Below are 21,269 nucleotides of genomic sequence, written 5' to 3' on the forward strand. Positions count from 1 at the left end.
CTAGCTACGGATCTTTTCAATTCTCAGACAACGATAAGCCCTAAATACTTTCTGCGTATTCATCATATTAGTTTTCTTAACTTGGCTAAGAGAAATGGCAATTAAGCTTGCACTTGTAGTCACACTCTTTCTAATGTCATGCGCTGTTTCAAAGGGAAGATCCCTTGGATTTTCGACCAAGCAACTTGATCGTTATAGTTTTCCTCCTAATTTCAGTTTTGGTGTTGGTTCTTCAGCTTATCAGGTTAGGTGGTTTTTATGTTCTTTAACAATTTTATGACATTATATCTACTGCCTAACAATTTTACAAACTAGCTAGAGAAACTAATATTTTAATTATACCAAACGTTCATTGATGCAGTATGAAGGTGCAGTCGCAGAAGGAGGGAGGACGCAGAGCATTTGGGACAACTTCACACATGCATATCCAGGTCTACATTTAATCTCCTTACCTTTTCTCCAAAATATCAATCAATGTTAACATTTTACGGTCTCCTGGGAGTTTTAGTTACAAATCTATCTTCGAACATGGTGATAAACTGTGAAATATTTTTGCTTTAATAAATAGTACGTGACACGGTAAATTAAACTTGCAGAAAGGACGAATATGGACAATGGAGATATAGCCGTTGATTTTTATCATCGATATAAGGTATAGTTTTACTTTTCTTTTTTTTAGTGAGTAACTAGTATTTTATTTTAATGTACTTTTTATTTTATTTTAATATACTTGCCCGCAACAAAATCATTTGAAACGTTTAATACGAAAACAAATTCTTGAAAAGAGTAGGTGTGACTTTTCAAAAAAAAAAAAAGAGTATATCGGACATCCCTAGAAATTAATCCAAACTTTGTCTTCTTTTGTGCGTTTAGCTAATATTTACCTTAAATTCCCGTAATAAACGAGCAGGATGACATCAAGTTGATCAAGGAAATGAATATGGATACTTTTAGATTTTCCATCTCTTGGTCAAGAATTTTACCAAGTGAGTACTACTTTAACTTTCGAAATTTATATATTGACAAATAATAACTTTATAGTTCTATCTTATATGGATGCATTTTTGTATATACTTAACCATTTGTTGATCTTTCAAATTTTGAATGTTCAGGTGGAAAACTAAGCGATGGGGTAAATAACGAAGGAATTCAATTCTACAAAAATTTCATTGATGAAATCCTAAAAAACGGTGAGAATCATATGCTCAAACCAGTGATTTCTGTCAAATGTTTAAATTCAAAATTTTCAATGATTTTTTATCATTATATATATTCTGTTCAAACATATGCATAGGAATAAAACCTTTTGTAACTATCTATCATTGGGATATCCCTCAAGCTCTGGACGATGAGTACGGTGGATTTTTAAGCCCTCGAATCATGTAAGTAAAAAAGATTAAGAAAAATATTCTACCATTACTTGCCAACGTAAGGTTATAATGTTTTAAATTGAATTTATTGATATTTTCGAAAACAGTGATGATTTCCGGAACTTTGCAAGAGTCTGCTTTCAAGAATTCGGTGACAAGGTCGATATGTGGTTAACGTTCAACGAGCCTTATATTTATAGTGTTGCGGGTTATGACAAGGGCAATAAAGCAGTGGGACGATGCTCAAAATGGGTAAACAGCTTATGTGTGGCTGGTGATTCGAGCACCGAACCTTATGTAGTCTCTCATCATCTTCTTCTAGCTCATGCTGCAGCTGTTGAAGAGTTTAGAAATTGTGACAAGGTATATATATTATCTGACTATATTAAAGGGTGGAAAATAGGTGTATAGTTAAATTTTGAAATCCTTTTGTGGTACTAATCAATTTGTTTTTGCAAAACAGATCTCCCAAGATGGTAAAATAGGCATAGTGTTATCACCATTTTGGGTCGAACCTTATGATGTTAATTCCCATGCTGATAAAGAAGCAGTTGAACGAGCTCTTGACTACTACCTTGGTTGGTAAGTTATCTCATTTACAATTTTTATTAATAATTCTAGTAAATTAGTGTAAGAATTAATCCGCATATCTTTGTTTTTGTTTGTGATTTGTGTAGGCATCTCGATCCTCTAATCTTTGGAGACTATCCAAAAGCAATTAAAAGAAACGCTGGAAAAAGATTGCCTTCGTTCACCAGAAAACAGACTGAAATGATAAGAAACTCGTTTGATTTTATTGGAATAAATTACTACAGTGCTCGATATGTCACACGCCAGCTTCAGAGCGACCCTTCACGACTTCGTTTCACCACGGATCAACATGTGGAGTACAAAGGTGAGTACCTCGAATATTCAAAATAAATAAAAGAAAAACAGGCTAAGCAGTTTTCTAATTGGTAATGTATAATATATAGTAATTACCCTAAACTTTTACCAAGACTGATATTATTTTTTTCCTTTTTCTATTAGTGACAAATCGTGACGGCGACTACATTTCCTCAGAATCGGTATGAACTACAACATCTCTCGAAAATATTCTTGGCCTATATGTACAATTTCCAGAATACAACTTAATTTAGATTTATTTTTTGATTTTTTAATTTCAGGATGAACTCAAATTTATCTATGTATATCCTGAGGGCCTACGAAAGCTTCTAAATCATATTAAAAATAAATACAACAACCCAACTATCTACATAACTGAAAATGGTAATATTTTAGAAATTACTCTCAGTTATTTCACTAATTGTCATCTAATTGTGAATTTCTTTATTTTATTAGTTCAGCTTAATAATCAAGTTAATAAAATGCAGGATATGATGACTACGATGTTGGGACAGTCCCACGTGAACAACTATTAAAAGACACAAAGAGAATAGAGTACCACGAGAAACATCTTCAAGAACTACATAAAGCCATTACGTAAGAAAACTTCAGTATCTATCAAAAATTGAATTAGTGACAACTATATTAAGTGATAGTTAGCTAATATTAATTATGTATTGCAGTGAGGATGGGTGTGACGTTAGAGGCTATTCCGCATGGTCGTTGTTGGATAACTTCGAATGGGAACATGGATACACGATGAGATTTGGTCTATACTACGTTGATTATGCAGATGATCTAAAACGATATGCTAAAGATTCAGCCAAGTGGTTCAAAAAGTTCCTGGAGAGAAAGGAGCAAGCAACACCTTTGGATCTGTTCAATAGCATCAAGAAATGGTGGTCTGCTTTGCAGATGGTCTAACTTCTCTGGAGAATGAATCAAAGCATGAGAAACAAACAACTAGAGTCCTTGTTCTACAGGAAATTATATATAGAAATTAGATATACATGTTTGCAACGTACACAATCATTCTTTTAAAAAGTTAATTTGTAATTTTTGCAGCAGTGCTCCAGAAACAGTAAATATTGGATGTCTGTAATATACTCATATAATGAAAACCGGACCGTGTTTTTTAACTTCCAAAAGTAGTCTTTTCAATTTTGATAGTTTAATCTTTTTTATATAGTTTTACTTTTATCTAATCAACTAATTAAATTGGTTATGTATAAAATCTATAAGAATCGTTCTTCTTGTGGATATTATATTTTGCAAATAAGTTATTTAGATTAGTTAAGAGAATAAGAGTAATCGAACAGAAAATTAAGACAAACAAGTATAAAATTTATGTTCCATACTATACTAACTAAAAGCACAAAAGAATAATAGGTCAGAAAATTCTCGAAAAGGAAAAAAAGTTAAGCAAAAAATATATAGTTTAAAAAGAAATAGAACATGTGAGAAAATAAAGTTAAATAAAAAAAATTGAACCTAATTTTTTATAAAATGGAAATAGCGCACATATCATCTACGCGGCTTCACCCATAAAATAATAATAGTAATAAAAATTAATTATTGGTTTAGAACTTAAATATAACTAGCCTTTCATCCGCGCGTCCGCGCGGGTATTTGTTCTTTATAATTATATGTTTCATGTTACGGATTTTGTTTCATTACAACATCTAGTATTATAATCAAGTTACGTCGTGCATATATATATAGAGTGATTGGTTGGACTGTGGCTCTAAAAATTTACCTGTAAAAGTTTAACTGTATGTAAATTAGTTGTAGCTGTAAAGTTGTTACTGTAGTTTTTTTTCGAGAGACTTTTGATGTAGTTAAATTTGCTGTAGGTGTAAATTATAGGGTGTAAATATTTTAAAATAAAATATGTGAAATTTGTGATGTATATATAAGATAATTATTATTTTATCAATTAAATAATTTATATTAATATCTTTTATAAATTCTCAAAGTTTATTGTTATTTAAAATGTGATATATAAATAATATATATTCTATTTAAAATATTTCAATAATTTTTACAGACTCAAAATTGAATTAAATATTTATAGATGTTTTTTAACTATGATTATCTAATTTATTTGATATTATAGATAATTTTTTTATTTCACAGATTCTACAGCCTATAAAAGAAAGCTTTAGGATTTTTACCTAAAATACATTAAAAAAAAAATTTGCTTTAGTTTTTTTGTTGTAGCTTTAAAAATAAAGCTAAAGCATGATTAGTAAAAGTTTATAAAAACTTGATTTAGGTTTTAACTATTAAAAAGAAAAGTACAACATGATTGGTAAAGTTTAGTGATTTAAAAGTAAATAAAGCTAAAGTAAAGAGATAAATCTCAACCAATCACTCCCGTAGAGTAGTAACGGACATTGATATATAGAGAAAAACGAGAAATTCTTGGGTTCACCCCCTATTGTGAACCTCTAGAATCACTAACCAATAGTGTTTGAGTATTTGATATTTGATATCTTTTAAAAAATGAAACAAAATTGAATTTCCAAATAAGATTATATTTTTAAAATAAAACAATAAAGATACTTAAAAATAGTTACAAAAAATAAATAAATAAATATTGATAAACTTTTAGCAAAATACTAAATCCCTAAACCCTAAATCCTAAACTCCAAACCCTAAATTATAAACCTTAAATCTTGGATAAACCGTAAACCATTGGAAAATTTTAAACCGTAAATCATACATTAAAATCTAAATCTTAATAACACTAAACTCTAAACCCTAATCACTAAACCCTAAATTAGTGAATCTTTAGGTTCTCGAGAAAAACACGGTTTGATCAGCAAGAATGCATTTAAGTGACTCCCCTCCAAAACTTGTGTTTTGCTTCCAAAAATGAATCAACTTAACGTGAATTATCCAACTGGATTTTCCATGGTTTTACATCCTTAAGTAGTGTAACATTTTCTATGGGCTCGGCGCGGCCATTTTTATGAGTGATGTGAGAATGTGATTGTTCATTGAGTTGATAGGAAGATGTGTATTTATATGCTAGCGGACGCACATATTTAGGGAATATATTTAATATCATATTTAATTACGCTAAATTTATGAAAAATTATAGCGCATATGCTCAGCATCATAATATTCATTTTTAAGATATTCCCTTTTTAAAATATGTGAATTTCGTATATACTATAGCAGTTAGATACCATTGGATGCAATCTAAACAAAGATTTGTATATATAAATCACGTAATGGATCTATATACACTCAATTATGTAATAAATATTTTATTCAGAGCAGCCAATCAAAAACAATATATGACTGTCCATCACTTAATAAACAGTGGGAAGTTGTGGCTTCGTAAATTTTAGGAAGTTATTAGGTTGACTATGATCCGTGATATATTATTGACAATTTTGATTGTGCAAACTATTTTGGCACGTAAATATATTTGCAAGATTTTCGGTTATTTTCAAACTTTCCAGGTAGGTAAGATCCGCACGGTTCAAAATACAGAACTGGTTGGTTAGTTAAACCGAATGCATCATCACGTGAAATACCAATCGAACAGTCTATGTTTTATTAAAATCCATTGAATATGTTCTAAGAAAATCATATTAGTAATACACATATAAAATTGCATCAATATCATAATATATTTGAATTAGAATGTATACATATATTAATCTATATATATTGTTTATCCGGTTCAAAATGTAAAGGTAATATACCGGTGTGTATATTGTTTTGGAAGTAGATATCTGATTTTAATTGTAATATATGGTACTCTATCGGTCCACATAAAGCTTGCAGATCATCCTAATGGGCTTTGATAATATGTTATAATTTGAGGCTAAGTGACGGCCGGGTGGTTTAGAAAAACTTTTAAACGATTGTGTATTAAGCCAGTGGCAAACATTGTAAATATAAGGGAAAATTCATGGTTAAATACAATTTGTACTTTAGATAATAATGGGCTTTATTAAATGTATCTCAAGTGTGAGCTTCAATCAAATGTGGGTTTCTTGATTCCTTCCAGGGCCGCCCATTTTTATGTCTTGAACATATTTTAGGCCTGGCACAATCGTGCAAGACTATTAAACCAGTTCTCTATAAGACGAGTAATTTCATAGATTTTCTTAAATATCCATATCAAAAAACACTACTATAGAGGATCATAATTACGGTTAGTGGACTTAACGGCTGTTACTCTCGCACTCAAGCCGCTGAATTTTGCTGCATATATGAATCTACTATATAATTTCAAGATTACCAATCACATTTTGGATAAAGAAACTCACAGAACTAATAGGTCCTTTGATGTAGACTCTTTTGTAAAAATGTTATCTTGAAGAATCAAGAAAAGATTTCTAGTGTATAATCCATCTAAGAAAATTTACTGGCTTGAGTAGGAGACACAATTTTTACAATTTATATATTAGATTCTTCAGTGGCACATTGATGTTATATATTTTTGAGTCTTCGGTTGTCGACGATCCTGGAGATGGAGATGAATTTATTTAGAGCATCTCCTAAGTAAATTTTATAACTTTAAATATAAAATTTTTTGTTCTAAAAAAAATGCAAAAACTTCAAATTTGAAGTTTGAGTAGTGAAACTTCACACATTTGTATGAAAAAAAGAATTCGTTCAGATCTCCGGAAGACTTTGTAAGACCACGACTGAAGTTTCATCTTTTTATTTTGTATTTTGATCATTATAATTAATTACACATCATATTTATGATTCTTAAGTAATTTTTTATTTATCGTTTTAATCCTTAAATTTTTTATATATCATAAATTTTTTTATAAATTCAAATTTTACACATAAAATTAAATACATTTTTAAAATAAGGTTTATAATATTTTAAAATTAGAATTAGACAACGAGAATATTACAAAAAAAAACTTAATTAAAAAATATATTTTTTTAAAAAGATACATGAAGAAATAATTATTACACAAATTTTAATATTACAACATCACTAATAGTCTTGTAAATTTTCTCCGGAACCTCCAAAATCTCTAAAATATTGTGCAAACAAATTTTATGTAATTGAAGATGGAGCATTACAGAAATAATTTATAGAATATTTTTTTATTTTGCTTATAATTTAATATTTAATTATGTATTTCTATTTATAATTATATATATTTAGTGTAAGATTTTATTAATTAGTATTACCTTAATATTTTATATATTTGCTAGTAATTTATGAAAATAATGGATTTATATTAATTATAACAAATATAACGACTATAGGGTAGAATATAAATAATTTTGAAGTTAGGGTTAAAATATTGTTTTTGGGAAAAAAACACCTAAAAACACTTAGAAACTTTAAATTTAGAGTGGCAAACTCTAAAATAGAAAAAAAAATCTGGAAATGGTTTAGGAGTCCCCACTTCTTTGTACCAGTGATCAGCCATTATGAATACAACAACAATACACGAGGGATGAAACTGATCACGTCCCACAATTATTGACCTGTTTTGTAATTGTCTTTTTCTTAAAAATCGCCGGCGAGTTTGACCGGTTTAGAACCACGTCACCATCAAGACTGCTTCAAAATTGTCAACTTACAAGTGGATCTCGCTAATACAGATCCAAGACAAAGTCCAAGACCAAGAACATACACCGTTGACTGTTCACGAACCTCTTTGAAATTTACCAATATGCCCTCTTCTCTCAGTCTCTCGTGAACGATTCAAAGTCAACGACGATGCTCCTCTCTGCCCTTGTCCCAACGCTCACTCTCTCCGTGTTTGTTCTCTAAAAAAGAGAGAGCATTTTGAGCATACAATATAATATAAAAACTGAGGGAGAGCATCAACTACTAGAACATACATGAGCATATGGATTATGGAGTGGACATAAGCTGAAATAAGTTGTAAGCAATAGACGTGTAGAACGAGGAGGACTCTATGATATCCTCTTCACTGTTTCTAATGATAAGAATATCATTAGGCGCTAGCAAAAACGAAAAGGTAGGTAAGAGATTGAATGCTGTTTCTAAAGGTAGTTACAAAAGAAAACATGAAAAGGTAGGTAACTGAATAAAAAAAGAAACAATTGTTTACCAAAAAAAGAAGAAAGAAACAATTTAAGTTATGCATGGTTTTAAAGCATTTGCTTTTTTCGTAACTTAAGTGGAAATTTAAGTTAAGAATCCATTCTATCATGGATTAGGTGTAGTTGCGTGGGTCCAATTGAACTTATCTTCTGCCTTTTTATAGTAACACTAACATGTGCTGTTAAATTTGTTACTGCGGACTGAACATCGCTAACCTAAACCATGCTAATCAGACCTAAACTGAAAACTTGTGGGTTTTACGCGGCATCTATAACATTGAAGAACTGCATTTTCAATTTAAAAATGGGGTGTGGACGAATTATTACAACGGGAGTAGACCATATTATAAAATAACGCGGTCCTTAATCAACTATATCGCCAAAAGACAAGTTTTTTAAAAAAAAATCGTGAAGAAATATATTCAAAATTTGCAAGTATTCTGAAAAATTGAAGTTGACTGACCTTATTGATATTTTTTTATTAGGCAAACGAGGAACGGTCCGCAATAACTCTCAATCAAATCGTTTTTTAACAATAACTAGAGCTTGACCCGTCCGACCGGACGTGTATTTATTTTATGTTTTTAGTTTTTTTAGTTTATATTAAATAATGTATTTGTAGTATTTAAACATAAATTTATATTGAAAATTAATCTATGCAGTTATAATAAAAATTAAAATTTAAAATTTAAAAAAATATCCTGATATAAATTTAATCCTAATTAAAATAATATAGAGGTGGGTCATAAATTTTTCCAATTTCAAAATCTTAGCATCCCTTAAAAAAAAAATTTATAAAAACATAAAATATATAAACATATTTGGAACTATAATATCTATTAAAATAAATTTGTTAAAGAAAAATAATCTCTGTTGTTGTTTATTTCTAGAGCAAGAAGTACAATTTATATCCGTGACTGTATAAATATTAGCTTTCACTTTAATTTTTTTCTTTGTACTAATGGTATAATATATATTTGTAAATTAAAATATATTACATAATTGTTAATATAATATTTTAAAACATAACAATTTTATTTATTACTTTGAATAATTATATTTTGTGATTTTAATTGCCTATTAAATCACAATGTGTCATATAAAAAATCCAATATTTATAACTAATTGGACTTATATTATGAAAGCATTATACTAATAATATATGAATAAAGTATCTTATATTTTATTTATATGTTATATAAATTGATTATGATGTGTAATTTTTATTTTATTATTTATTACTAACAAATATTTAAAATATTTAATATGTTAATATAAAATATATTAGGAAATCTATTTTGGTTAAGATTTGATTAAGAAAATCTATTATTTAAATTAGGAAAATACATTAAATGCTTAAATCTATTATTTAAATTAAAAAAATACAAACATACTTAAATATATGTTCAATAAATATCTCAATGGCATTCTAATGTAAATAAATGGTAAAATTAAAGGGTATTTTTATTTTGTATTTCTGTTTTAATAACATAGATGCTGCATAAAAAATAATACATATAACCCCACTTTGACTTCTCAATTCTATATATCTCAATCACGCATTTATATATCATATCACTTTGAAGGCGCTTCTCAAGATCTATAGCCAGAGAAGATTATTTCAAGATCTACCTGTTATCATCATTGTATCTTTCTTTTCCAAGATCAAACTTTAGCGAAAATAAATCTAAACTTAAGTTTCATACAAGACGAAACCCACCAAAGATGACACAGTAAGTGCTCTGTTTCTTTTCTTTCTATTATCTCAATCATTCCAAGATTCATATTTAATGAATCTTGAAATTTATATGCAGCCTTCAAAGAACATATCCTACATCGATGTCAAAAGGTAGAGCTAGCTTTCCAAAAGGCTTTCTCTTTGGAACTGCTTCTTCTTCTTACCAGGTAACAAAAACTCAAGAAACTGGAAAGAAAAAAAAATATTACAAGATCAAATGATATTTACTTCAGTTTTCTGTTTTTATTATATAGTATGAAGGAGCAGTCACTGAAGGTGAGAGAGGTCAAAGCATGTGGGATCATTTCTCCAACAGGTTTCCTCACAGAATCAGTGACCATAGTCACGGAAACGTTGCCGTCGATTTCTTCCATCGTTACAAGGTATTTTCTATCTTTAACCTTTTCGGTTTATTGCTCATCAAGGTAGTTAGTTACAATATTGAAGATCTATGATAAATTTCTTGTACAGGAAGATATAAAGAGAATGAAAGATATAAACATGGATTCTTTTAGGCTCTCCATTGCTTGGCCAAGAGTTATACCTTGTAAGTATATTACTATTTCTGAAACTTTATTTTTTGGACACTGATATCAATAAATATCTATGGTTGACTTTGTGAAAATCAAAAACAGATGGCAAAAGAGAGAGAGGAGTTAGTGAAGAAGGGATTAAGTTTTACAATGATGTTATAGATGAACTCCTAGCCAATGAAATCACTCCTCTTGTTACTATCTTTCATTGGGACACTCCTCAGGATCTTGAAGATGAATATGGTGGTTTTCTAAGCGAGCAGATTATGTAAGCAAAATCGACTTTATTTGAAATTTTTAATACATATGGTGAATGTATCCGTTCTAGAGATTAATGCTAGGTTATCTGCAACCACAGAGATGACTTTAGAGACTATGCAAGTCTTTGCTTCGAGAGGTTTGGGGATAGAGTGAGTCTGTGGTGCACATTGAATGAGCCATGGGTGTACAGTGTTGCGGGTTATGACACAGGGAGAAAAGCTCCAGGACGATGCTCGAAGTATGTTAATGGAGCTAGTGTTGCTGGAATGTCGGGATACGAGGCTTACATTGTGAGCCATAACATGCTTCTAGCACACGCAGAAGCAGTGCAAGTGTTTAGAAAATGTGACCATGTAAGTAGAAAGTTAAAACTTTCTATAAATAGTAAGATCACAAGTCACTTTCCATGGTAATGATGTTATGTGAATACTATATATGCAGATTAAAAATGGACAAATAGGAATTGCGCATAACCCGCTTTGGTATGAGCCTTATGATCCAAGTGATCCAGATGATGTAGAAGGATGTAACCGAGCTATGGACTTCATGATTGGTTGGTAAGTGATTCAAAATGATAAATGAGTTAAGTCTTTTTAGTGTGAGACCGTTCTTGAATTGTTTTCTTCTTTGTCGTGGTGTTTCATACAGGCATCATCATCCAACAGCGTATGGAGACTATCCAGACACGATGAAGAAATCTGTAGGAGATAGGTTACCAAGTTTCACACCAGAACAATCCAAGAAGCTGATAGGCTCTTGTGATTACGTTGGTATAAACTATTACAGCTCGCTTTTCGTGAAGAGTATCAAACACGTGGATCCTACGCAACCCACTTGGAGAACTGATCAAGGCGTAGATTGGATGAGTATGTCTCTTGATGATAATAAATGATGATGATGATGATGGAAGCTTTGTGACTAACTTATGTCTCTTTACTAACACATGGTGCAGAAACAAACATTGATGGGAAACAGATAGCGAAACAAGGAGGGTCAGAGTGGAGTTTCACATATCCAACAGGACTCAGAAACGTTTTGAAGTATATGAAGAAAAACTATGACAATCCTCGGATTCTCATAACCGAGAACGGTATTAACATCATTTGGATGAGTATTTTGCATGTCTTCGCTGTTTCTGTATAGATCTTGAATGTAACATTGTCTATGATACTCTCAGGGTATGGTGAAGTAGCTGATCAGAGTCAGAGTCTGTTTATGTACAATCCTTCAATCGATACAGAGAGATTGGAGTACATAGAAGGACACATCCACGCCATTCATCAAGCTATTCAGTAAGTAACACATATGTTTAGAGCAATTTTGAGCATAGACATGACCGTTTTTAGCATGTGTATGTGTAAGTAGAACGGTCGAATAAGATCCAATTCTGAAAAAGAAATTCTTATAATTTTAAATAAGTATAAAACCTTAAAATTTTAATTATAATTCCTATATTTAAGACGTATAATTATTAAAGAAAAAAAATATATAGTTTCCAACTATCAAAATTTTAAAACTGTATATTTATACCCTTATAAGTTTTTGAACAATGACTAGAAATTATTTGAAACGGCACTATAGGTTAAGGGTGTTTAGTCACTTATGTGTTTGTTTTCATTAATATTAACAGTGAAGATGGAGTTAGAGTGGAAGGCTATTACGTATGGTCATTGCTGGATAACTTTGAGTGGAACAGTGGATATGGTGTGAGATACGGTTTGTATTACATTGATTACAAAGATGGGCTTAGAAGATACCCGAAAATGTCTGCTTTGTGGTTGAAAGAGTTCTTGAAGTTTGATCAAGAAGATGAGTCGTCTTCTTCTTCTGCGGAGTCTAAGAAGGAAGAGAAAAAGGAGAGCTATGGAAAACAGTTATTACATTCTGTTCAAGATAGTGGTGCGCTACCTGCGGTTTTGGGGAGCTTGTTTGTTGTCACTGCAACTGTTGGTACTTCTCTGTTCTTCAAGGGATCCAATAACTGAAACAGAGTGTTCTTAAAAAGTAAAACCTATAAAGCTGTTGCAAATTGTTGAAGATGAAGAATATTTTATGATTTGTAAACATTCCCTATGCTTGTTCAGTGTTATTTATTGTAAACTTGTTTGATCTATAAGAGAATTTTACTTATTTTAGCATTTTCAAAATAAATCGGGTGAACAGCATATTTCCCCCACCGAACTATGATCTTATTCAAAATCTCCCCGAACTAAAAAGTATAGATCTATTTCTCCCTGAATTAATAGTTCGAAACTTAATTACCCATAAACCATGGTTTTCACTGGTTTATTATTAACCAAATAATTTCATCCAGCTAAACCAAAAAAAAAAAAAATCAAACCCAATAAATTTGTAACTTATATTAATTTTGTAACTTATAGGAATAATCCCGCGCTTTGAAACCCAATAAATTTGTAACTTATAGGAACAATCCCGCGTTTTGAAACTCAAATAAATTTGGTTAAATTATTTGGTTAATAATAAACCGGTTCAAACCATGGTTTATGGTTAAATAAGTTTTGCATTATCTATTCGGGAAGAAATAAGTTTGTACCTTTTAGTTTGGGAAAATTTTGAATGAGATCATAGTTTGGTGGATATCTAGTGCTATATGATAGTTTTCGTGGGAAATAGAATCTTTACCCAAATAAATCTGTTACATTATATTTTGGTTGAAATGTCTCCAATTGAGAGTCTCTTATTAGCGCTGTCAATATGGACTTAAACCATTAAGTTATTCTTAAAACTCACACATTAGTACTAACTACAATCATGGGCTATATTATCTCTAAGATTGGAAATGACACCTTTCCCATTTTTGATCTGCAGAGAGATGGAGAAAAATAGCTCATTTTTCAGTAATATTTCTTGTTATATAAACTTTATTTATTGAAAAGTTTTTTAAATTTTATCGTATAAATTATAACCATAGTTGGAATTTAGGAGTAAAATTATTTATATGTAGGATTCGTAAGCACATCAATATAAAAACCCAAATTTGAAATCTGTATTAAAAAGAGTTACAGCCCATATTGAGATGAGGCCTGAATATTTGAAGTCAAAGCCCCAACTAAAATATATAATACTATCTTAGAGAACTAAGATAGTTAATTAAGCAGCATGCTGTGATGAAAAGTCTGATTCCTAATTCTTTGCCATCCTTTTTTTTTTGGCACTTAGTTCTTATCAAACTCAGTTACAGTAAGTCTTATTGCTGTTTCTGAAACTTCAAATCGAAACATAGTCAATTATTATAGGCAAGTGGGTTTTACTAGTGATGTTGAGTTCTTTTATTTTTTTTTTTTTTTTTTTTGGTAACTCTGGTATCTGGACAGCCACATTTCCAACTATACCCCTGTAGGGGGTCCAGCGCCCCAACGGAAGGGATGTTAAATCCGCTGTGGCCGGGGCTCGAAATCGTGATGGCGGACACCTCAGCCGAGGTTTCTTTACCACCAGACCGCGAGGCCCGATTTGATGTTGAGTTATTTATGGAGTGGAATGAAATTTTACTTCTGTATGAGAGAGAGGGAGGGCGATGAACGCAAAGTTTCCACGAATATTTTAAGACGAGAAATTCTTGGGTTCACCCCCTAGGGTGAATCTTTAGGTTCACCAACCAATAGTGTTTGAGTATTTGATATTTGATATCTTTTAAAAAAGGAAATAAAATTGAATATCCAAATTAGATTATATTTTTAAAATAAAATAATAAAAATACATAAAAATAGCTATAAAAAATAAATTAATTAATATTGTTAAATCTTCAGCAAAATACTAAACCCTATACCCTAAATCCTAAACCCTAAACCCTAAACGTTAAACCTTAAACTTTGGATAAACTCTAAACCGTTGGAAAATCTTAAACCCTAAATCATACATTAAAAACTAAATTTTACTAACACTAAACCCTAAATCCTAATCACTAAACCCTAAACCCTTGGGTAAACCCTAAACCCTTGGGTAAACTCTGAACCCTTGGATAAATCATAAACTCTAGGGTTTAATTTTAAATATTTTTGATTTAGAGTTTATGATTTATCCAAGGGTTCAGGGTTTATCCAAGGGTTTAGGGTTTAGTGATTAGGGTTTAGGGTTTAGTGTTATTAAGATTTAGTTTTTAATGTATGATTTAGAATTTAAAATTTTCTAATGGTTTACGGTTTATCCAAGATTTAAGGTTTATAATTTAGAGTTTGGAGTTTAGGATTTAGGGTATAGGATTTAGTATTTTGCTAAAAGTTTATCAATATTTATTTATTTATTTTTTGTAACTATTTTTATGTATTTTTATTGTTTTATTTCAAAAATATAATCTTATTTGGAAATTCAATTTTGTTTCCTTTTTTAAAAGATATCAAATATCAAATACTCAAACACTATTGGTTGGTGAATCTAGAGGTTCACGAATTTCTCTTTTAAGACAACTCTACGGGGACAAACCAAATCAAGAGTACTACACTAAGTAAGGAAATAAACAATGTATATTTATATATTCAACATTCACGTTCCACGTTTCATGCTTTCTACTGGTAGGCAGTCCAAATCGATGGGTGGAAATTGGCAACGTACAAAAAACGTTTGATACATCCGATTCCTTTTAAAGATATATTTTTTGAAAACGTTATCCGATATCTGTGCAGTTGTATTTTGACTGATAGACATATATGCATGTAACATGTTCCCCCTATATTCAAGTTAAACAGGCGCAAAAAAAAAAAAAAAAAATAGGCTCCGAGAATATTCACATTCAAACTCGAAAAGCGCGATACTTGGATATACATGTTTTTATTTATTCGTAAATAAGCATTTCATTTTTTTTTTTCCTAAGAATAAATAAGCATTTCATCTTCACAGCTGGTGGTCATGCAGTTGATCTAGCCTTTCTAGCAGATATGAAGATAAGATAAAATAACATAAAATAAAATAAAATTTTAATTTTATTAAATAAAGTAAGACGGCGTTAAAGATTATTTATCTACGACGCCATTCTATCAAGACTTTAATCTAGTTTGATTTTCACCTAGAGTTGCTTTTGTTATCTATAACTTTGTAACCTAAGTTATTAACAGGCATTAACTGGTTCATAATCTACCCCATGAAAAAAGTCTAGAGAGCAAGACGGACCAAAGCTTTACAAGTTCCCGACTAATATATGTGTTTGTTCCATTAATCACGCCAGCGTCAACGACATTTAGAGACTATAGGATTATTTATATTTATGTAAACTTTATATATATATATTAATTATTGATTTAGGTTTATATTGAGATTATATATTTATATAGAGTTCTAAAAAATATTATTTTATCAAATTTTGTTATATTTATGTTGATTCAATTTAAACAAATAAAATTTATTAATTTTTTTTAATAATTAGAGTGTTTTGACTTTTATCGAGATGAGTGAGATTAGAGACCGAAACAATCGCGAACCGCACGGTGACCAGAGTCACACTAAAGATATGGATTGCACCAGAACGGTCTTCTATCTCGGGACACTGCAGAACCGTATGTAAATACTGCAGTGGCCGGAATTCGAACCTAAATGGTGAATCTCACAGTCATGAGCGTTTTATCACCAAAACTAAAAATCTCGTTTAATTTATTGATTTATGAAATCGTGACTATACTGATTTTGTCTTATAATAAAGTTTCAATTGCAAACAGCTCGAATACTGGAGACTATAGCCAGAAGCCAGAAAAGTCTATCGCTATTATTAAAAGCATATTTTTATAAATTAGTATTTCATTAATTAATAAAATATATCAATAAAATAATAAAAAGGTACTAAATTATATTATAATCAAAGCATTCTAAATTAGTATTATTTTGATGGATTAATTTTTTTGATTAATGAATTATTCCATTATGATCATGATTAGGTATATTGATGTTTGTTTTTTTGGTTTTTGGTTCATAGGTTTTTGAAATATATCATTCAATTATTTATGAAATTTGGTACATGGTTCAGTCTTGGTTCGATTATTTTAGTTTTTAGTTTGGTTCAGATAATAATATTTACCCTAATACAATTATTTGAAGCAGATAATGAAGTCTCGTACTCAAAAAGGAAAGGACTATAATTCATTAACAAGGGTTTACAGAATGAAGTAGACATGCATATTAGAAAAATTAAGATATTGCGGAGACTATAATTTTATATTAATAGTATTTAAATAAGTCTTATTAATTTTAATTGACATTTTATTAGGATGGATTAATACAACTAAATAAAATCATAAAACATATATCTTTATGTAACAAATACTTTAAAAAAAAAAAAAAAAAATTTAAAACAGAATGGGGGTAGTATATACGAACATTCTTTAACAACAACGTCAACAAACCGGTACATAATAATAGTAAACGCTGACGCTGGAGACAAAACACATTGCATAATAAAACATTTTCCAAAAAAAATTACTTTACCTCCAAGGTCTATAAATAGCTGCCCGGATCACATCATTTTCTCCCATTGACAGAAATCTTCGAATTTGGTATATATATCTCTTGCTTCAACATTTCTTAGATCCATGTTCATAAGCTGAACAGGACATTAGATACCAAGCCAACATTTAGTAAATTAGCTGTCACAACATATTTTTATATATAACATATACATGTCTGTGTGCAGTTTAAAGAGCTATCTTCTCCACATCAAAAGGCATTAAGTGAAACTCATTATCTCTTGAGAGAGATCTACTGTTGTAAGCAATGAAACAGTAAGTGAATTCTGTGAGAGAGGATCGGTAGTATCATAATGTTGTTTATATATATATATATATGTGTTTGTTTTTGTAACGTATGAGCATGCATGCAGTTTTAATAAATTTTTAACAATGTGTTTTTTATACAACTTGTTAACAGAGGAAGGAAGAGTTGTGACCAAAAGAAATCATTCGTACGAGCTGATTTCCCCCAAGGTTTCTTGTTTGGAACTGCTTCATCTGCTTACCAAGTAAGTAGTACACAGTTAAACGTTAAACGAATGCAAAATTTAGAAACAGTGGAATGGGTGCGCCTACTGTCCACAGGACCACAACAATCGACTCAATCTCCGTGTTTTTATTTTTATTTTGATATAAGTATGAAGGAGCAGTGAAAGAAGGTTCCCGAGGAGAAAGTATGTGGGATGCTTTTGCTCGCAAGTATCCAGGTATCATCGACATCCCTTTAACTGATGATTGTTGCGTCAATCTTAAACAATCTGTAACACAAAAAATATATTTTATCTAATAATGTTTGAATTATTTTTCAGAAAGAAATTGCCGCTCTAACGCGGACGAGACCGTTGATTTCTATCATCGTTACAAGGTGGGTTCATATAAATAGTTAGGCATCCATTACTTTGATGTGTTTAGATCTTAGTATCATCTAATTAAAATTAATGAATAATATGTGCGTCAGGAGTATATTCAAAGCATGAAGGATATAAATATGGATGCTTTTAGATTCTCCATCTCCTGGGTCCGGATATTACCTTGTAAGCTACAAACACATTTCTACTGATCTCTTTATTAATTCCGATGATTAATGCAAAACATGGAATATGTATATCTCTAAAATTATTTTTATGTTCTAAATCACAAGATGGCAAACTAAGCAAGGGAGTGAACAAGGAAGGAATTAGATTCTACAATGAGCTCATTGACGAACTACTAGCCAATGGTAGATATATTGTGGTTCACTATAATACAATCAGTCAAATCATAAAATCAGTTAATCCAGTTCTTAATGACATCTTAAAACATCAACAGGAATTACACCTCTAGCAACTTTGTTTCATTGGGATACACCTCAAGCTCTAGAAGAAGAATATGGCGGATTTCTAAACGAAAACATTGTGTGAGCTAAACTCCAAATATCTCGATAACATTGCTTTAAGCTAAAGTTATTTTATGTAATTTGATATGTATGTGGATGTTTATATTATGCAGAGTGGATTTCCGAGATTTTGCTACCATATGCTTTGAAGAATTTGGAGACCGAGTGAAGCTATGGTTAACAATAAATGAACCATGGGTCTATAGCGTAGGTGGCTATGATGCGGGAAGAAAAGCTCCAGGACGTGCCTCAAAATACATGAACGATGCAGCCATAGCCGGAAAATCCGGTCACGAGGCTTATATCGTTAGTCACAATCTTCTTCTGGCTCATGCCGAAGCCGTAGAAGCCTTCAGGAGTTGCCGTATTGTATGTACCACTAATCTTGCTTTGTCTTTTTTTTTCTCCTGGCTGTCGAAAAGGATGGACCAAACAATTAACTCACACGATCAGTATGTTATATGGAGATATGGACCAAACAATATGTTTTGTTGACAAAAAAAAATCAATTTGTTATATGATGAACATATGATATGTAGTGTCGATAAGTTAGTACTTTTTTTATATGTTAACATAGCATTATAATTCATTAATGCGTATTCGTGTTTAGTGTAAAGATGGAAACATTGGTATGGCGCATTGTCCTTTGTGGTACGAGCCATATGATTTAGCTTGTGTTGAAGATAATGAAGCAGCCGAGCGAGCTATGGAGTTTATGTTTGGATGGTATACGGTCGAGTACTAATTCTTTTTCTCATTATTATAATCAAAGTTTTTAATGGATTACGTGGATTACTAATACTTTTTATCCTGTTAATTGTAGGCACATGAATCCAACGGTGTACGGAGATTATCCCGAAGTGATGAAAAAAATTGTTGGAAAGAGATTACCGTCTTTTACCGAAAGCCAATCAAGAAAGTTAAAAGGATCTTTTGACTTTATTGGTATTAACTATTATAGCTCTGTTTACGCTAAAAACGTTGCTGAAGTAGATCCCGACAAGCCATTTTGGAGAGCAGATCAACATGTTGAATGGAAAAGTATGTAGACAATTAAAGATTAGCGAAGTTATATACGATACTATTATTTCTATGTTTAATTTAAAACTTTTGAGAATTTTTTTCTTAGGATTTGGTTCGTTTATTATGAGTATGACTCACAAGCAAGTCTATTCTTTTTTTTTTGTATTTTAAAACAGAACAAAATAAAGCAGGCAAGGCCATTGGTGCACAGGTTAGTTCTCAAATAACTTCAAATTTATTATATAGCTTGTACTCTTTTACATACTGATTTAATTTTGCCTTTTCAGGGTGGGGTTGACTGGAACTTGATGTATCCACAGGGATTACGAAAAGTTCTGAATTATGCCAAGAATAAATATGGAAACCCTAAATTTATAATCACTGAAAATGGTAAGATATAAAACACGATCCATAGGCTTCAACTTGATCCCCAATATCTATATTTCAAAGTATTTAATATTTAAAATAACTGCAAATTTATTTGAGCAGGACATTGTGATGCATACGAAAAGAAGAAGCCAAAAATCTGTGAGTTGATGGATATGAAGAGGACTTATTATCACAAGAAACATATTAGCAACCTTCACAAGGCCATATAGTAAGCTCAGTTATTTTCAAAATTTATTTTCCTTACTCACAGAAAAGTTAGTAATCCTTGCAAGATTTATATGTGGACGTTAATTGAAAAAATAATGAAATACTTTTGTAGTGAGGATGGAGTCCAAGTAGGTGGATATTTTGCATGGTCATTGCTGGATAATTGTGAATGGAATTGCGGATATGAAGTACGGTATGGATTGTTCTACGTGGACTATGAAAATGGGCTTGAGCGTTATCCAAAAATGTCGGCGATGTGGTTCAAGGAGTTCTTGAAGAAAAGAGACGAAGACATGGTGAAAAAATCACAAGCGAAAAGGGTTAAGGTGTCGGAGTTTTAAAGCTAAGCAAGTGTAATGTAATAACTAATAACTAATAAGGGTGATATGGCCGTTTGCTTACTATGTTAATGTTAATTTTCCTTTTCAATTTTGTATAGAAGGTGAAGAGTTTTCTCCTGCCTGAAATAAAATGTTTTCAAGATTCGGAATGAAATAAGATTTCAAAAAGTTTCCTAATATGTATCGATACAAACGAAACTTACTCTAGGTCGTGATCTATATTCACCAAATCAATCAGTAAAATTGGCCTTGACGCAAGCATACGAGGATACCTGTTCACTTCCAAGTCAATTCCATGATTTCATCACGTACAATTTTCACATTGATGTGCTTTTCTTATTTTAAAGTCACGATACGAAGCAATAAAGAGAAGTCATTAATATAGTTTGAAGAACGACTAGTATTTGTCAGAGCACTGATAGTTAGATTTCAGATAAATATATATGTGAATCAGAATAAGATATTGCTTGGAAAAAAATAACATATGAATACTTCGACTCTTCATAACGGTCATTAGCTTTGAACCAGCTGATCTATATCAGGATTATCAGTTTGCAATTATTGTAAACTCTCTGTAGCAAGATAAAAGGGGGTACTGATACAATGCAATAAAGAAAGCACATGGGAAGTA

General features: G+C 30.8%; 3 protein-coding genes across 4 annotated transcripts; all 3 read left to right on the plus strand.

Annotated features, from left to right (window-relative positions):
- The first annotated feature begins 46 nt into the window (after positions 1–46).
- LOC106341816 (beta-glucosidase 32-like) lies at positions 47–3,267 on the plus strand. Its single transcript, XM_013780543.1, has 13 exons — positions 47–244; positions 362–431; positions 597–652; positions 911–986; positions 1,113–1,190; positions 1,295–1,382; positions 1,478–1,733; positions 1,834–1,952; positions 2,048–2,265; positions 2,400–2,437; positions 2,537–2,639; positions 2,744–2,852; positions 2,939–3,267. Exons 1-13 carry the CDS (start codon positions 95–97, stop codon positions 3,177–3,179), a joined length of 1,602 nt encoding a protein of 533 aa, XP_013635997.1. The 5' UTR covers positions 47–94; the 3' UTR covers positions 3,180–3,267.
- A 6,609-nt stretch (positions 3,268–9,876) lies between these two features.
- Positions 9,877–12,980, plus strand: LOC106342984 (beta-glucosidase 26, peroxisomal). Its single transcript, XM_013782071.1, has 11 exons — positions 9,877–10,051; positions 10,133–10,223; positions 10,311–10,439; positions 10,528–10,603; positions 10,692–10,857; positions 10,948–11,203; positions 11,292–11,407; positions 11,499–11,716; positions 11,803–11,940; positions 12,028–12,142; positions 12,481–12,980. Exons 1-11 carry the CDS (start codon positions 10,044–10,046, stop codon positions 12,833–12,835), a joined length of 1,668 nt encoding a protein of 555 aa, XP_013637525.1. The 5' UTR covers positions 9,877–10,043; the 3' UTR covers positions 12,836–12,980.
- Positions 12,981–17,486: 4,506 nt separating this feature from the next.
- Positions 17,487–20,684, plus strand: LOC106340036 (beta-glucosidase 27-like). 2 transcript variants are annotated; one of them, XM_013778905.1, is made up of 14 exons: positions 17,487–17,575; positions 17,721–17,811; positions 17,940–18,009; positions 18,112–18,167; positions 18,261–18,336; positions 18,444–18,521; positions 18,611–18,698; positions 18,791–19,046; positions 19,288–19,403; positions 19,501–19,718; positions 19,877–19,911; positions 19,988–20,090; positions 20,190–20,298; positions 20,410–20,684. In XM_013778905.1, the coding sequence occupies exons 1-14, from the start codon at positions 17,568–17,570 to the stop codon at positions 20,636–20,638; spliced, it is 1,533 nt and encodes a 510-aa protein (XP_013634359.1). In that variant the 5' UTR covers positions 17,487–17,567; the 3' UTR covers positions 20,639–20,684. The 2 variants fall into 2 exon arrangements, with proteins under 2 accessions (XP_013634359.1, XP_013634357.1); XM_013778903.1 differs by lacking the exons at positions 17,487–17,575; positions 17,721–17,811; positions 17,940–18,009; positions 18,112–18,167 and having other exon boundaries at positions 18,265–18,336; positions 19,288–19,415.
- The last annotated feature ends 585 nt before the right edge of the window (positions 20,685–21,269 follow it).

This window comes from Brassica oleracea, chromosome C4 (assembly GCF_000695525.1).
Source record: "Brassica oleracea var. oleracea cultivar TO1000 chromosome C4, BOL, whole genome shotgun sequence".
Classification (NCBI taxonomy): Eukaryota; Viridiplantae; Streptophyta; class Magnoliopsida; order Brassicales; family Brassicaceae; genus Brassica; species Brassica oleracea.

Bases quoted from the DNA above. Each gene is read 5' to 3' on its own strand.
- LOC106341816 (XM_013780543.1), top strand. From the start codon at position 95: ATGGCAATTAAGCTTGCACTTGTAGTCACACTCTTTCTAATGTCATGC. The intron at 432-596 runs GTCTACATTTAA...TTAAACTTGCAG, and splicing joins CTTCACACATGCATATCCAG to AAAGGACGAATATGGACAAT. The intron at 2,266-2,399 runs GTGAGTACCTCG...TTTTTCTATTAG, and splicing joins TCAACATGTGGAGTACAAAG to TGACAAATCGTGACGGCGAC.
- LOC106342984 (XM_013782071.1), top strand. The intron at 11,717-11,802 runs GTATGTCTCTTG...CACATGGTGCAG, and splicing joins TCAAGGCGTAGATTGGATGA to AAACAAACATTGATGGGAAA. The intron at 12,143-12,480 runs GTAAGTAACACA...TAATATTAACAG, and splicing joins GCCATTCATCAAGCTATTCA to TGAAGATGGAGTTAGAGTGG.
- LOC106340036 (XM_013778905.1), top strand. The intron at 19,047-19,287 runs GTATGTACCACT...ATTCGTGTTTAG, and splicing joins CCTTCAGGAGTTGCCGTATT to TGTAAAGATGGAAACATTGG. The intron at 19,719-19,876 runs GTATGTAGACAA...ATTTTAAAACAG, and splicing joins TCAACATGTTGAATGGAAAA to AACAAAATAAAGCAGGCAAG.